Source organism: Podarcis melisellensis (genome assembly GCF_964234715.1).
Source record: "Podarcis melisellensis genome assembly, chromosome: 9".
Taxonomy (NCBI): domain Eukaryota; kingdom Metazoa; phylum Chordata; class Lepidosauria; order Squamata; family Lacertidae; genus Podarcis; species Podarcis melisellensis.
This window is the reverse complement of record NC_138541.1, coordinates 21,465,228-21,482,283: the sequence shown is the minus strand read 5'-3', so window position 1 is coordinate 21,482,283 and position 17,056 is coordinate 21,465,228. Positions and strand designations below refer to the sequence as shown.

At 44.7% G+C, this 17,056-nt stretch overlaps 1 protein-coding gene across 4 annotated transcripts in view; it reads left to right on the top strand.

Annotated features, from left to right (window-relative positions):
* The window catches only part of MANBA (mannosidase beta), a 204,695-nt gene that overhangs the window by 19,852 nt on the left and 167,787 nt on the right, over positions 1 to 17,056 (top strand). For all 4 annotated transcript variants that reach the window (XR_014171608.1, XR_014171609.1, XM_081924908.1 and 1 more), the window contains exons 4-6: positions 1,343 to 1,513; positions 7,062 to 7,185; positions 15,469 to 15,644. Coding sequence is in view for 2 of the 4 variants with exons in the window: in XM_081924908.1 (XP_081781034.1) it covers positions 1,343 to 1,513; positions 7,062 to 7,185; positions 15,469 to 15,644 (471 nt within the window). In the remaining 2 variants the exon portion in view is untranslated. The remainder of the gene's footprint in view (positions 1 to 1,342; positions 1,514 to 7,061; positions 7,186 to 15,468; positions 15,645 to 17,056) is intronic.

Below are 17,056 nucleotides of genomic sequence, written 5' to 3'. Positions count from 1 at the left end.
GTTTCCCACTGTTGAAATACCAAACTTTGCAGTGAAGCCAACATTGCCTGTTACAATAATAATTTATTATTTGTACTCCACCCATCTGACTGGGTTGCCCCAGCCACCCTGGGTGCCTTCCAGCATATATATGTATAGTAGCAGAGTGTTCTTTTCTAAGCTAAACAATCATTCTTCATTCACATTGTTCACGACTGATCATACTACTTACATTCAGGACTAGTATACATTTGAGGACAATATTGTAGAAGTGCAGAGGCAGCATATGAAGAAAAGGAATAGAGTTTATACTTGGAAGCATTTAAGGCTTTTGATGAAGGCAGAACCTACATGAGTACTTGACACAGAAAGAGCATAGATTACATACGTCATTAAAAATGTACATAAGTAATCAAAATGCATAGCAAGACCTCCCTGCTCTCTTGAGTGCTGTCTGATGGGGATAACCAGGTCTCACAGTGGCCAAACTTTGCTGAGACTTGGAGATGAGCTCATACCCATTTTGCTCCTTCCTTGTCTTTTTAACATAGTGCGACAGCTAAGCCAGAGTTGCAGATTGTGGTTATGGAGGAGTCGGATGTCATGCTGAGCCAAACTTTGGCTTGGCTTAGCTTAGCTTCTGTGCCACATTGTTCTAAAAGGGCCAGGAAAGAGCAAATTGGGTGCAAGGTCTTCTCTTGGAGCCAGCATGTTCGTGCAAGTCATGGTAAGTTATAGTTTGGCTTACAAGGTCATAGTGTACAAAGTCATTGCGTGTCATTGCACAATGCGCTGCTAAGTAAAACCAGGTCAACACAACTTGAGACCCAACAGCTCAATGCAGCACATCAGCCTTGTGTTGTGGCTTCCAGGCAACTGGTCTGTTATTGCAGTTTCAGGTGGTATATCAGTTTCTGAGCAAGCCTCCATGCATGGCTGGTGGGGCTGAGGTTGGCTTGGTGGTTGGCTGCAAGTTGTAAATGTATGGTTTAAGTAGGGTAAGGTTGGCTCTGAACATACCTTCACTTGCTTTCTTTGTTCAGAGGACTACTGTAGTTGTGTGAGCAATTCCCCATGACCTGCAGTCTCAGGGATCTCCGCAGCTGTTGGAACTTCCACAGTCTCTGAAGTACAATTTAGAGCTTGGAAGTTTTGCAGAAATGACCATAGTGGTGAATCCTGAGGACTCGCTTCATAAATTTATTACATTGCTCACTCAGGTAGACTGCTCCTGTAAGTGAAGAAAGCAATGTTTGAGCCAGAGCCCAGGGTGACTGAATCAATGCCTCAAGGATGCTGTGTTTCAGATTCTTAAATATACAGAGTCTATAATTCATACTTTTCCCATCTTTCTCTGCTTCAGAGCTTTGATATTACCGATGTGATCAAGGAGGTCAATGCAATTCATGTTAATTTTGTCTCGGCTGTTTGGTATGCTGCAGAGCAGAGTAAAAATCACCAAGCATACAGGGTGCCTCCGGAATGCCCTCCACCTGTACAGAAAGGACAATGTCACGTTAACTTCATCAGAAAGGTAAATAGCTATGTGCATGAAATGTCAAGAGTCCCATTAGAAATTATGGTGATAAAATCAAGGGAATCTTGAAACATGGGCCTTGTTAGGTAATTGGACCACCCCCTTTAAAAATATATATTTCTCACATACGGGGTGTGTGTATGTATATTTCTGTGTGTATACAATCACATTGCTGAATAGAGGAATCTTGTAATATTTTAAAATGCAATGTAATGTTTTGATACCGATATAAAACAGGAAGCAGCCTGATTAATTTTATTGAGAAATATATATACAGTTGTAACCTTGGAAGTTGAACAGAATCCATTCCGGAAGTCCGTTTGACTTCCAAGACATTTGGAAACCAAAGCGTGGCTTCTGATTGGCTGCAGGAGGCTCCTGCAGCCAATTGGAAGCTGCAGAAGCCCATCAGATGCTTTAGGTTCCAAAGAATGTTTGCAAACCGGAACACTCACTTCTGGGTTTGCGGCATTCGGGAGCCAAAACGTCTGAGTACCAAGGCATTCGGGATCCAAGGTACGACTGTATGTATAAACTTTTAAAAGCTGTTTTTATGCAAGAGTGGTAGCAAACAGACTAATAGCTAGAGAACAAGTAAATTGCTATAAATAGGTGAGACCCCACCCTTTGGAAACTTGTCCCAGGCAATACTCCTTGGAATAGATGTCTCTGAGCAAGAAGAATCTAGGTGCAGGAGCAGCCAGCATGGTTGCTGGATGACAGATGTGGCTGGTTGGCAGGTTCCCTCATCCCTGACCATTGGCCGTGATGACTGGGCTGAAGAGAGCAGGAATCTAGTAACCCCTAGACCATGCTGGACCTGGCACCATGTTGGCAGCTTCACAGGAGAAGTTCCGGCTACAATTGTTCCCTGTGGCTGCATCCATCCAGGGAATTTAGCAAAGCGGGAGAAACCAGAGTTAGCTCTGAGAAGCGCCAGAATATGCTGGCAGGGTTATGAGGCATCTTAGCCAAGCAGCTTTCTGCGCGTTTGCTGTTTCTCATGTGCTGAGCTACTTACATTGTGCAGCTCTGACAGCTCTGGGAAGCATTAGCTAATAAGAAGCCGCATCTCATTAAGCTGTTGTGAAGGGGAGCTGGGTCTGTTTGGACACATCAGCAGAAAGCTTTTAAGCACCGCAATAATGGGAGCCAGGAATTTAATACAAATTACTGTTGTGTTTTCCGCTCTGAGGTGATTGGACAGAGCAATCCTATGCACCTTTAAGTCCAGCCCTGTTCAGTAGCAAATGTGTTTTAGGGCCACAGCTTTTGCGTTAAGAAGGAACATCTGCTATTTTGACTGTGATGTTATTTAAGCTGTTACAGTTGAGATATAACATCCCTTATATGGTATCTTCTCTCTTGGCAATGATGAACCCTGTTAGTCAGGGGAAGGGAACATTGTAATTACAAATAAGACAGAAAGAAACTTGGTTGTGAATGTAACCTTATTATATAAATCAGGTGTGGGGAATCTGTGGTCTTCCAGACGTTGCTGAACTACAACTCCCATCAGCCCTAGCAAACATGGCCCATGGGAGTTGTAGTTCAGCAACATCAGCAGGGGCAAAGGTTCCCCACACAGTATAAATGCCGCTATTAAATTAGATCAGAGGTGGGCAACTGGCAGCCCTCGGCCTCATCTCATGAGGGTGGCGAAGGGGGGGAAATGGGAGAAGGGATGTGGCAGAATAATTCAGCCCTCAACAACCACAAGAAAAGATTGCCCACGCCCGAATTGGATCTTTAAGTAGGCTGCGAAAAAGGAGCTGTTTCTGTAACAGCAGTGAGTGAAAACATGGTGGGGGTCATCGTTCTGCTCTAATCTAGAATGTTGTATCTCTCTTGGGTTGGTTAGAAATTGGTGCGGGGCTGAAAAACAACTTGCAACAGCTGTAGTCCTATTTTTAGAGCAGAAGATGCTGGGAGAGTGGCTTTGGCATAGTGCTGGGCTGTGTACATGTTTATGACGAGAACTTTTTTTTTAAAAAAAGAGAGTTGGATCCTTGAAGGAAATTTGCCGTCATGCTGGAATATGGATCGAGATGTTTCCTCTGGGAGGTTTCTTCTTTCTGGCCCCCTCCCCAGATCACCCTTTTATCATAAGAACGTAAGAAGAGTCTGCTAGATCAGGCCAGTGGCCCATCTAGCCTCCCAGTGGCCAACCAGATGCCCAAGGGAAGCCCACAAACGACACAGGAGCACAACAGCAACTGCATGTCCCTTTTGCAAGAAATGTGGGTCAACACACATGCAAGAGTGGCCATAGTTCGGTGGTAGCATCAGGACCGGTTTTGCCATTAGGTGGAGTGAGATGACTACCTCAGACAGCAGATACCAGGGGGTGAGCAGCAGTGGTGGCAAGATGTGGGAGAATGTATGTGCCACGTGGTCTCCTCTAGCACCCCCTAGGATAGCCTGTGGTCTTTGGATGCAGTGCAGAATGCTGCCCTGTTGCCAGTATTAAAATAATATTCCAGCGCTATTCTGGTCAGCTTCTGTACATAGAATTGAAAGGGGGCATAGCAACATAGGAAGCTGCCTCATCCCGAGTGAGTCCATATAGATTAGTATTGTCTGCACGAACTGGCAGCGTCTCTCCAAGGTTTCAGACGTGGCATATCCATCCCCATCTGGAGATGTTGGGGATTGAACCTGGGATGTGCTGCTATGCAAAGGAGATGCTCTATCACTTGGCTATGGTTGTACCCCAGAGTAGGGGAGCAAAGCTGAAAAAGAAAGGAGGCGTGTTGTGGCTGCACTGTGTCGATATTTCAGCTGAGTGCTTTTGGGGAGGCAGTGTCCAATAGCATCCTGCTATGACATCATTGGACCAAGTTGGGTGACCCTTGCCCATGATACTGGCACATGATGCAGTCCTGGCCTGTTCAGTTGTGGGGTTGGGCTGTGAGCCTCGTAGAACCTTTTATTGGCATCACATACAACATCCAAAACAAATCAATACAGAATTATCACTTCCCCGGTGGCATAAAACATTTGCTAAAAGAAAGGAGGCAGAGCAGTCTATCATCACATCTCTTGGTCTCTAGGGGGATCAGACGTCTGCAGTGTATTTCGACGACAAAAAAGAGCTGTGAGCCATGTTATCTCCCTCCCATTCACAAATTACCACCTCTGTTTATTTTACTTTTATTAAAAAAATATTTTCAACTGCTCTTCACCAAAAAGATTCCAGGGTGGTTGCTGCCCTATCAATGATATTTCTGGGGGAGTCTGTGTTAGTGGTCCCCAAATGCATGGCTTATATCCATCAGAAGCTGGTGAGTGTCAGAGTAAAACTGGAGGACTTGCCCTTCATGGGAATCTGATGGATATAGGTAAAGGTAAAGGTACCCCTGCCCGTACGGGCCAGTCTTGACAGACTCCGGGGTTGTGCACCCATCTCACTTAAGAGGCCAGGGGCCAGCGCTGTCCGGAGACACTTCCGGGTCACATGGCCAGCGTGACATCGCTGCTCTGGCGAGCCAGAGCTGCACACGGAAACGCCGTTTACCTTCCCGCTGGTAAGCGGTCCCTATTTATCTACTTGCACCCGGAGGTGCTTTCGAACTGCTAGGTTGGCAGGCGCTGGGACCGAGCAGCGGGAGCGCACCCCACAGCAGGGATTCGAACCGCCGACCTTTCGCTCGGCAAGTCCTAGGCGCTGAGGCTTTAACCCACAGCGCCACCTGTGTCCCTTCTGATGGATATAGATATATATTATTCTGGAAACTTTTTTCTTAATGGCACTTGAAAGCTCACTTCACACTTTTTATTTCTGAAGTTGTAAAGTCTGCACACGATGACTTTATCACCTAATTTCCCCATGGAGAACATGCCAGAATCATCATGTGCAGATTTAACAGTTAGTCTTTAAGGTGTCTTAAGTCTCTGGGTTGTATTCAGCTAAGTTTTACTCAGAGCAGAGCCATTTAAATTCATGAACTTAAGTTACCCTGAAACCTGTAAATTAGGTCTGAGATTGCCCTTGTCTCATCTTTAACAATAGCTTGTTTGGACCTGAAGAATGGCCGCCCATCAGTGTTAGTGGTGAAGTAAACAGATCTTTCCATTTTGAGAGGGCTGTTTTCTAAGAAATGAATGTTGCTAGTGTTAATAACCTAGAAATAGGTGCATTGCCTGGTTTACACTCCTTGTAACTTGATACGTTGGCAGGCAAGCTGATTCCCTGGGATACAGGGAAGGAGCTAGGCGAGTGCAGTGTGGGTTGCCAAAATTAGTAAGGCTCAGCTGCCAGTTATTAGGATTACAAATTTAGATCTGTAGGTCACTATGCAAAACTTTAACGAGATCTATTGTATGTACATCTCCAGGGTGGGGAGTTCTGAGGTCAAGTCAAGACATGTCTTCAAGCTGTGGTCAACAACTTGTTTTGCCCTAGACACCACCCTGGAAATCTTAACATGAACCAAAGCTAACTTTCATAGCTCAGTTGTATGCTATCCACATAGCTTGCATATCATTTTACTCAAAGCTGCTGGTGTATGTGGGACTGACTCTGTGATAACCTGATGCATTACCCAGCCATACAGAAACTGCTTTCCATGGCTTCAGCTCATTCTGCCACAGTCATCATGGTCAATTTATTTATATACTGCATCTATTTATTTTTATTTGTTGTTATTGTTATTATTCATATTATTTTCATGTGCTTACCACTTTTCCTCCAAGGAGCTCAAGATAGCATACATGGTTCTTCTCCCCCTGCCCATTTTGTCCTCACAATGACCCTGTAAAAGGTGACTGGCCAAAGGACACACAGTGAGCTTCGTGACAGTGAGGATTTGAACCCAGCTCTTAAAAAAATCTAAACACAGTAATGATGCATATACAATACATAAATTAAAATATAATATTGCTGCAACGTAATGCTAAAATACCCACAAGTGTTCATTTAACCAACAGGTCAAGTAAAAGTACCCAGTAACGTCAAGTCAAAAAATAGCCCCAAAGCAGATTGCATCAGCATTGAACATTCTCCCCCTCCCTACGTGTCAGCCCAAAAGGCTTACAGTTCTTCCTCTGGAAGTAGCTCACCTGTGGAGTCTTCTAGGGTTGGAGGGTAGGGCAAGGCAGGTGGAAACAGCAATTCCCCTGGTGGCAAACACAGCCTCTTTTCTCTTCTTGAAGCTGAGGAGCTGGAACCACATGGGTGTGGGTCAAAGAGATGGGCCTTTTCTACCTGGCCGTTCTCCTAGCTTCCAGCATGGTGTTGATCCAGTGGTATGAAACAGACCGTTTGCTGTTCTTAGGCAGTTTTGACATCTGAGTCTTACTGCAATGATATGGGATGAGGCCAGGGAATAGCATCTAGGAGGCCTTTACCTCTGGAACGAGTAGAACCTGCAACTGAACGTTGGCGCTCTCTTTTGAGGATTGCAGCCCCTCCATTTTACAAACACATACATTTTAGGAATATCTAGGCAGGGTCAGGTTGGGGAAAGTTGCTTTAGAATCTTGTTTCCTCTACATAGGAAAGCAACCTTTCCATGAAGCAACCTGCCTTTGTGTTTAATTCCAGGAGCAGTGCTCATTTAGCTGGGACTGGGGCCCCTCTTTCCCTACTCAGGGCATTTGGAAGGATGTCAGGATTGAAGCATATAATCTTTGCCGCCTGCTTTATTTCTCGGTGACTCCTCAGTATGGTAAGTCTTGTTGTCTTTTAAATGTAGAATGAATCAGAAAAAATTGATCCTGAAGGAGAGAATCCTTCCATGTAATAAACATTGGTTGAAAGGTTTGCACTAGGTTCTTCTCCCCACAAAAGATACAAAAGCACTGATCAATAACACACTGGAGTAATTTCAGCATATGACACAGGGGCATCATCTGTTCTTTCCTAGTCCAGAAATCCTCTGCAAGACACGTTATTCTTTCTCACTGCATCACTCTCTTCCTTGCATTGCTACAATTGCATCTCTGTGCCATGAAGGGCATGAATTTCCAGCCTCTAATTATTTATTTTGAAGCTTTGTACCACTCTCTTCCTGAACACATGTGTCCTCCCAATTTCTTTTTTTAAAAAAATTAAATACATTATATCCTGCTGTTAACATGGGTCCCTTCCTATCCAGGTGATTGATTGTGTCCACATCCACTTAGGTTGAAAAATATTGCTCTTTCAGGGATCTCAGGCTGAGATTTTTCCTGCTCATTTCCAATTAACACTTCTCCCTCTCACCTCTGTTATATAGAAATGCTGCCACCATCTCTGCACTTTGTCTCCATCTTCTCTTCTTTGTGCACCTTCTCTCATATGGCTCCTCATGTCTGGAACAGATTCTTTTTCTCTTGTTTATCAGATCCTCTCCCCTATCTTGAACTGTCCCTTTTCCCAGGGGTCCAATAGTTTGGTGACGGTTTTTCTGATCTGTGCTCGTAGTAAACTACAGATAAGATTGGCTATCCTATGGCAGTCTTTTGAAGCTGTATCAGAAGGCCCCTGTAAATGCAAGGGCTGCATAGAACCAGGAAGTAGTAGTCTTTAGCTGCAGTAATTGGTCTGAAGCATTCTCTTGGACCCATTGGATTCCAGGAATCAAAACTGGGCTTCCCTTGCTAAAGCTGCCAAAGGGCCAAAGCTTGGGGGTAGAGCACATGTTTTTGCATGCAAAAAGTCGGACGAAACACCTGGCATCTCCAGATAGGGCTGGGGAACACCTCTGTTTGAAAGCCTAGAGAGGTGCTGCCAGTCGGTGTGGCACTAATGATCTGGATGAGGAACCGTGTCACCCTCTGGATTTTCTGAAGAACATCTCCCATCATTCCGCTTGGAGTCAGTTGTAACTAAGCAGCATATAAAGTAAAAAATTCTGATCATTGGTCTTGCTAACTAAGGCTGATAGTTGTTGTAGTCAACAGCATTTGGAGGGTCATCGTTCCTCCATTCTGCAGCTAGATGGACCTAACTCTGCGTAAGACTGCTTCTTAAGGTGAGTGGTGGTAGAGTCTTTGCTGTGGTGTGTCCTGAGTAGGTATGAATGATTTTAGTTTCTCTGCTTCTTGTTTTCCCAATCCCAAATTCACTTCCCCACATCTATTCATCAGGTTGCAATTTTTTTAAAAAAAGTCCTCCTGAAAATGTATCAGTATTTTAGTTCAAGTTAATCCAAATATACTTATTTTTATGTGTCATTTACCCGAACATAGGCATTTTTTAAAAGCATATTTCTTGAAATGTTAATATTTTCCCTAACATAAGGCATTTGGGTATGTTATTTTCATTAATACAGACATTTTACATTGGTGTATGCTGGAGAATTACACTGTAAAATTCAGAGAAGTGTGAATTTTGAAGGATGGCTTTGTTTGGGTTCTCATGTTGTTTCAGAATGCGTGAATCAAGGTTCACTTTTAAATGTGTGCAGCCCTGAACAGGATGTGGTCTAAGCACCCTCTTTTCTTATTTCTTTCCTGCTGAAGGAAGGGTAAACCAGAGACTTTTTGCTGCCTGCCCTTCTGTCCCCTTGTCCTTGACATCTGTGACATTCTGTCTGTCACTTCGTTTCTGAAATGGATGTTGCTAGGGCTGAAAGGGCTCTCCATATCACTGGATTTCTCCCAGTGTTGAGATTTAAGAGTTTGGGGCAAAAGCAGCTGCATGACGATGGCTGTAACTTGAGAGGAGTTCCTATCGTGTGCTTGTCCTGAACTGAAGCCACCTAACCGGTTCCTGTTGCTGGTAATCACTTGTTTGTCGTCCAGCTTGCACTGGGGTTGACTGGCTCAAAAGGACAAGTTGCTTTTCATAATGGGCATTGTCCCAACACGTCACACACAATCAATTCAGAAAGTTGATGGAGTGTTCCATAGCTTTAAGAGAGCTAGGTATAAACTTGGAAGTTGCTCATTCAAAGTTAATCTCACTCCAAACTCACTGTGTGGACTTTCAGAAGCTAATCTATCTGAATAGGAACATGGGAAGCTGTCTTACTGTTGTATTATTGTCTATACCTTAAATTTGGGGGGCAAATGTGGCCCTCTAGATCTCTCTCTCGGGCCCTCAGGCCACCTCCCTCTCTAGTCCCACCCCACCCCCCATCATCCCAGCTCCATACACTCATTGAGTGCCTTTGCCTGACCAGAATGTCTCCTTGAACTAAGGTTTCTTGTTTCCTGGATGGAGTGTCATTTAGGGTTTTTTTTGGGGGGGGGGTAGGTGGGCATCGTTGCAGTTTTGCTGCTAAATCATACAATCCAAAATAAGGATATAAAAAATAAGACAAAACTAGTCACAAACAATAAACAAAACATCACAACCAGATTGAAAAACCTTCACCTTTTTTTATACGGTGAAAGTTTTTCAATCTGGTTGTGTACTTTGTGACGTTTTGTTTATTGTTTCTGCCTAGTTTTGCCTTGTTTGTCGTTAATGCAATTTTTCATATGTTGTAAGCTGCCTTGCACACGGTTTGAACTTTTAGAAAGGCGGCGTACACATAAATGATTGGTTGGTGCATATATGGCAACTTTTGCATGCCAAGAAACAAACGTTTACAACCAAATTACAGCCCCTTGCTGGCCCCCAATTTTTTATGTGGCGTTTTAATAATGAAAGCATTACAGAGCTGATGTGCTGGAAGTTCCAAAGCACTCATAGCAAAACGTAACAGTGTATTGCTGCCTCCATAAGCGCTCCTAAGTCCCAGTAACTTTAATCGGGAAAGTAAACCTCTTGCTCTCCCTTTGAAGTCAACTGGACCTAAATGTTCTAAACCTGGGTGTTTAGTGTGCCCTTATTATTACTAAACCAGCCACTTTGCCTCTGGGTGATACTGGGAAGAAGGCAGTCTTTGAAGCTTCTGGAAATGGCTCCAGCCCTTTGCAGAAATTAACACAGCTGGAATTTCCATGGAATGCCAAGACAGCATCAGGAGTTGCTTAGTATGTAGCCTTCCAGCTCCACCTGTTGAGAACCAGGTATGCAGCCAGATACAGTTTCCCTTCAGTCAGCCGGGGGTTCTTTTTTGGAGCTCAGCCTCGAGGCTGTGCTTATCCAGAAGGGGAAAAAAATCAAACTTGGAATACTGAACCTATTAATCTTTAAATCAGTCATGTGAATGCCATTTAAAGTGGTTCAGAGTTTTTATTTATTTACCCAGGTGGTCTAATACATATTTTAGTCGTGTCTGACTCTTCGTGACCCCATGGACCAGAGCACGCCAGGCACTCCTGTCCTCCACTGCCTCCCGCAGCTTGGTCAAACTCATGCTGGTAGCTTCAAGAACACTGTCCAACCATCTCGTCCTCTGTCGTCCCCTTCTCCTTGTGCCCTCCATCTTTCCCAACATCAGGGTCTTTTCCAGGGAGTCTTCTCTTCTCATGAGGTGGCCAAAGTATTGGAGCCTCAGCTTCAGGATCTGTCCTTCCAGTGAGCACTCAGGGCTGATTTCCTTAAAAATGGATAAGTTTGATCTTCTTGCAGTCCATGGGACTCTCAAGAGTCTCCTCCAGCACCATAATTCAAAAGCATCAATTCTTCAGCGATCAGCTCTCACTTCCATACATCACTACTGTCCATACATCACATTTTGCATAATCAGTATCTAATGGAATGATTCCTACAGCTTGTTGATATTTCTTTTAAGAAGAAAATATTATCAAGCCGCATGTGAAGCCTCCTTCAAGTATTCTCCTTCATGTGATTTAACAATCGGGGGGGGGGGGATAGCAGGACCATGAGGACTAGTCTCATTCCCACAACTCCCTCCCCGTTTGCTCTCCATCCATTCGAAAAATGTTGCAGTGGGGAAGCTTACTGGATACGCACAAATTTCCTCTGCCATTTGGAACTGGAACACGGATTGTTCTGGGTCACAGGAATAACAGATATGTGTTTGGCAGGTTCCTTCTTTGCAGACTTGCCTCTTGACATGTGTGAAGATAAGGTCAGTAGGCACAGCCCTACCCCAGAATTGTTAATTGCATTAAGGGGAATGCTTGAAGGGGTCTTTGCATTTCCCGGACCATTCTTTCCCAGGTCTCCTAGTTTAAAGTACAGCACAGTCTTTCCCAAACTGGTTCCCTCCAGATGGGGTTGGACTACCAACTCCCACCCTCCCTGACCATTTGTCACTGGATTCTGACTCCCATCAGCCCCGGCTAGTTTGGCGAATGGTCAGGGTTGATGAGGGTTGCAGCCCTGTAGCACAACACAAAGGCCCTAATGTATGGGGAGTTGCAAGGAGGACTAAGAAGCTGGAGCAGCAACCTTGGCTTGGCAAGCAGTGAGAAAAGTTAATGGTGATTTTCCCTGGGAGCCTATACATTCCCCACTAGGATTAATTAGGAAACTCAGGTACCAGTGGTAGAATGAATTGTGCCATTTCAGCCTATAGGAGGGGAAGGATTCCTATTTTGAATACTACTCCTGATAACAAAAAGCAGAACCCTGCACACAGAAAACTAGCAGATCAGGGAGAAGCCCAGCTGTTCTGGTTTTATCTTTGCAACATTTTTAACATAAAGGTAAAGGAACCCCTGACCATTAGGTCCAGTCACGGACGACTCTGGGGTTGCAGCGCTCATCTTGCTTTACTGGCCGAGGGACCCAGCATACAGTTTCCGGGTCATGTGGCCAACGTGACTAAGCCGCTTCTGGTGAACCAGAGCAGCGCACGGAAATGCCGTTTACCTTCCCGCTGGAGCAGTACCTGTTTATCTACTTGCACTTTGATGTGCTTTTGAACTTCTAGGTTGGCAGGAGCTGGGACCGAGCAACGGGAGCTCACCCAAATAGGTGTTTCTGTACCTGCAGTATGAAGTAGTCCACCATCCCATCTATTGCCTCAATCTACTGCATGTTAAGACAAGGCATCTAAATTTTACTCAAGAGTAGACCTGCTGAAATTAATTTATCTAACTTAGCCGTATTCCTTAATTTCATTGGGTGAGTTGAATGTGGGAACCATTTCTGGGACATGATCTGTGGCTTCGCATGTAAGACAAACTCAAGGAGACATGGATGTCTTTGTTGCATTCGCTGTGGGAGAAGAGGGACTGTATTTCTGCTGCTGTATTTCTTATACCAGTTCAGCCATTCAGGCAATAAAAAGGGCATCTGGCTTCCTGCATTTACTGATATGCAGGATTCTCCTGTTATATGTCAAGGAGATGGTAAGCGAAGCTTTGGCAAGAGGCAAGTGGTTTATTCAAGCATAGTAGGAAGGTTGAAGGACCCCTTTCAAGAGTCATGATTCTTTGAGCCGGCAAATGCTCTGTGATCCTGCAGGAGACCTCCTCTTACCGGGCATGTTGATGTGGCGAGCGCACTTGAGTGGCCAAAGAGAAACAACTGTAGACCCCACCAAATCCAGACACAATGGGTTCAATTCATTCCCCGGTCTCAATTCCACTCACTTTGTAGGCCTACAGCAGAGAAGAATTCCATGCATTTTCTCTGAATGAAGCATTTGTTCAACATGCAGAAATGGTTATTCTATCCAGAAATTGTGATCTTTCCCCAAAACAGCTGTGTTCAAATGTAGATCGAATAAAAGCAAAATGTAACAGATGGGGAAAGCCCTTGGTAAACGACCGTGACACTCTTGTTTCTCCAGAGTCCTTGTTGTTACAAAATGGCTATCTTAATTTCTTGCAGCTGGTGGGAAAATAAGTATCCCCAACATGTTTCACCAGGGTTAACTTTGTGTCAGTGGTGCTACATAAGCGAAACTTCAAAAAACAAACAAACCTTATTCTCTATATACATTGAACTACCACCACTGTAGAATTTTGTGTTTGAACATCTTGATGTGTGTTAACAGACGTTCTAGACTTGAGGCCATCTATGAAACTGTGGCTAGTTTTGTGCAGCAGTTTTTGAAGTGTGAGGCAGGCCTCCTTATTGGGTTAAAGCCAGTTGCTAGAGGAGCTGGAGTACCTGCCTGACCACTCCCTCTGTGTAAATGTTGGCTAGCAGGTAGGAAGGCTACCACACCTCATCATCACGTTTTCTGTTCAAGTGCTTCATTAAGAGAGGTCCTGTGCCCAGCCTGGTGACATTTTCAAGCCCTGAAACAAAAAGTCCAGTGTGTGTGTGTGTGTGTGTGTGTGTGTGTGTAATCTCCTAAAAAAGATTTAGGAGAGAGTTGTGAAACTGGTGCCTTCATTAACTTATGAATTTGCAGCCTACCTAGTATTGCTCCAGCAACACTGGCCTAGTTACTTCACATTGTCTGTGATGGATGGGTGAGTGGGTGGGGTGGGTGTTGGACCAATTGATGGATGGATGGGTGGGTGGGTGGTTGGTTGGGGGATATCCTGTTGGACCAATTCAACTTTGTGTTCGTATAGAAATCAGGGTCAGAAAAGTAGCACCCCTACAGATGTTCCTGGGCTCTTGAGTCCAATCATCCCCAGTTGACATGGTCAGTGAAGACGGGAATCGTGGTCCAACAACATCTGGTGGGCGACAGCACCCACATCCTTTACCTAGAGCAGGCTTCCGCAACCTCAGCCCTCCAGATGTTTTTTTGGCCTACAACTCCCATGATCCCTAGCTAGCAGGACCAGTGGTCAGGGATGATGGGAATTGTAGTCTCAAAACATCTGGAGGGCTGAGATTGAAGAAGCCTGACGTAGAGTGACCTCTCCATAGATTGATTTGGTCTTGTGCAATGTGGTTTGGGACTGGAGGTGATTCCAGATATTTTGCTTGTGCCTGAGGTGGGGTGGGGTCCCTTTCTCTTCTTTGTAGCTGTTCAGTGGTGGCTGATTAGGGATCCCTCCTGGAGATATGAGGGCTCAGCAGCTGGCTACAAACACCAGTTTCTGATATTGGCCCTTCCTTACTTTTGTTGTCCGCATCTTTTCAAGCAACATTCACAATGACTATAACACTTTTTGTTTTATGTTCAAGCTGTCGAGAACAATTCCTGGTTTGCCCAGGTCCAAACCAGACAAGGGTGATTGCATTTAACATGTCTAGTGTTTTTCTGCTAAAGAACAGCTATAAGTGGTGTGCGATTGGGACTGAGACCATGACATGCAAGACCCAATGAAAATAGCCTCCTCCTTGAAGCTCCTGTTCACTCTGGGAGATGAATGGCGTTCTCTTCTTGGGCTTAGCAGCAGCTTGGAGAACGATCTCATCAAGATCATGGTGATCACTCTCTTCTCTGTGCATCAAGGACCTAATCCCCCTCCTGGCTGCTACTTAGAAGAAGAAAAAAGCTAGAAATTGAATAGCATGCCTAGTTTGTTCCATAATCACCATCCCTTTGAGAAATTCTGAACCATCTTCAAAATACGGCTGGCATAGGAAAATGTTAGTATGAGCCAGCTACCACATGGGTTCATCTGTAGGAGCTTCTGTGGTAGTAGCAGTTGAGTAAATTGCTGTGACAAGCTTCTGGTTTCATATAACGTCCGACTGGCTGGTGTCCTTCAGATGTTGGAATCCAACACCCATCAGCTCCAGCTAGCTTGACCAATGATCAGAGATGATGCAGGTTTTAGTCCAGATGCATCTAGACCCATGTTTCCCAAAATTGGGTCTCCAGCTGTTTTTGGACTACAACTCCCATCATTCCTGATCACTTGTGCTGCAAGCTAGGGATGATGGGAGTTGTAGTCCAAAAATAGCTGGAGGCCTAAGTTTGGGAAACACTGCTCTAGAGAGACACAGGTTCACCACCCCTGATCTACTAAATTTATGTCTTGACCTTCCTACAGGGAGCTCTGGGTGGGATGCATATCACCCTCTTTATCATCACAATTATATCCTTGTGAAAACAACCCCGTGTGGTGTGGATAGCAAGATGTGTCTTCCCTTTGGCTCCCTGTTGGTGTCACATTGTTGTCTGGGGATTTGAACCCAGATCTCCCTAAGTGTGAAGACAGACATAACCTTCTAGATCACAGGTGACTAACGGTATGCGTTCAATCTGTCCACTCTCAACAACCTTCTTTGTTTTTGTTTTGTTCAGTGCAAAACACTCAGCAGTGGAGTCTCAAAATAGAGCTGGATTTTGATGTCATCAGCTCAAAGCCAGTTGCTGCTCTCGCGACTGTGAGCATTCCTGAGCTGCAGACGCAGCAGACATTCACAGTGGAGCTCCGTCCTGGTGAAGGCAGCGCCGTGCTGCTCGTAAACATAAGTAAGGTGAGGGCAAGTTCTGCTGAATGCAAAACTATTTCCTCTGGTGTGAAAATCAATGCTGTGTATGGGTCTGCACCAATAAGGCCATAGATGTTACTCAACCACAAGGCCATAGATGTTACTCCTGCTATTTTGCACACCCATATTTGGGAGGTCTGTGGGCACAATTCACGCAAGGGAATATACTGTGGTTTTCAGTGGGAGAATTAAGCGTGTGCTCCTATCCTGTTCATTAACTTAATTTGGCTTGACCTGTGTTGTCCACTTGTGGCACATCAACATCCTGAAAAGTAGATCAGGAAGGAACTAGGACTTCTGGTTTTTACAAAAGTTTCCCTGTTTGGTTGCCTAGGCAAGATGGTGCTCACCATAGGTGACCAAATATGCAGCAATAATGTGCAGTCCCGAACATACATTGGCCAGGTTTGCAAACTTTGGCTAACTGTGAGTGAACTTACAGCAGAGATTGCAGCTGCTTTGCTCCTTCCTCTGGTTCTGCTGCTGCTGCTGCAACACTTACTAAACTTTTGGTTTGCCTCACTACAGACAAACCATCATCTGCGGCCAAGATTTGTTCTTGGCTTAACACTCATTAATTGTACTGGTGGATGTGGGTTGATGTGTACCCAAGACATGGAATGCCACTGTTGGGGCTCCCCTGAAGGTATTTAAGGAATTAGATAGTTCTTAAGGAATTAATACGAGTATTTCTTAACTACATTTCATTCAAAAAGAAACTGGTGTTGGGCAATACAAGCATCAAGATGTCATGTAATTGTAAAATACAAAACAAATGACCAGCACTGAATCAAATTAGCTCTATGTAAATGCTTGAGCAGTGACAAACCTAGACAGCATCTTAAAAAGCAGAGACATCACCTTGCCGACAAAGGTCCGTATAGTTAAAGCTATGGTTTTCCCGGTAGTGGTGTCGGTAAAGTGTAGGGAAGTGAGAGCTGGACCATAAAGAAGGCTGATCGCCTTCAAAAGAATTGATGCTTTTGAATTATGGTGCTGGAGGAGACTCTCGAGAGTCCCATGGACTGCAAGAAGATCAAACCTATCCATTTTTAAGGAAATCAGCCCTGAGTGCTCACTGGAAGGAGAGATCGTGAAGCTGAGGCTCCAATACTTTGGCCACCTCATGAAAAGAGAAGACTCCCTAAGGAAAAGACCCTGATGTTGGGAAAGATAAGGAATCAAGATAGTTCTGAGGGCACAAGGAGAAGGGGGCAACAGAGGACGAGATGGTTGGACAGTGTTCTCGAAGTTACGAACATGAGTTTGACCAAACTGCGGGAGGCCGTGGAAGACAGGAGTGCCTGGCGTGCTCTGGTCCATGGGGTCACGAAGAGTCGGACATGCCTAAACGACTAAACAACAACAACATAAATGCTTGATGAAAAAGAAATGGT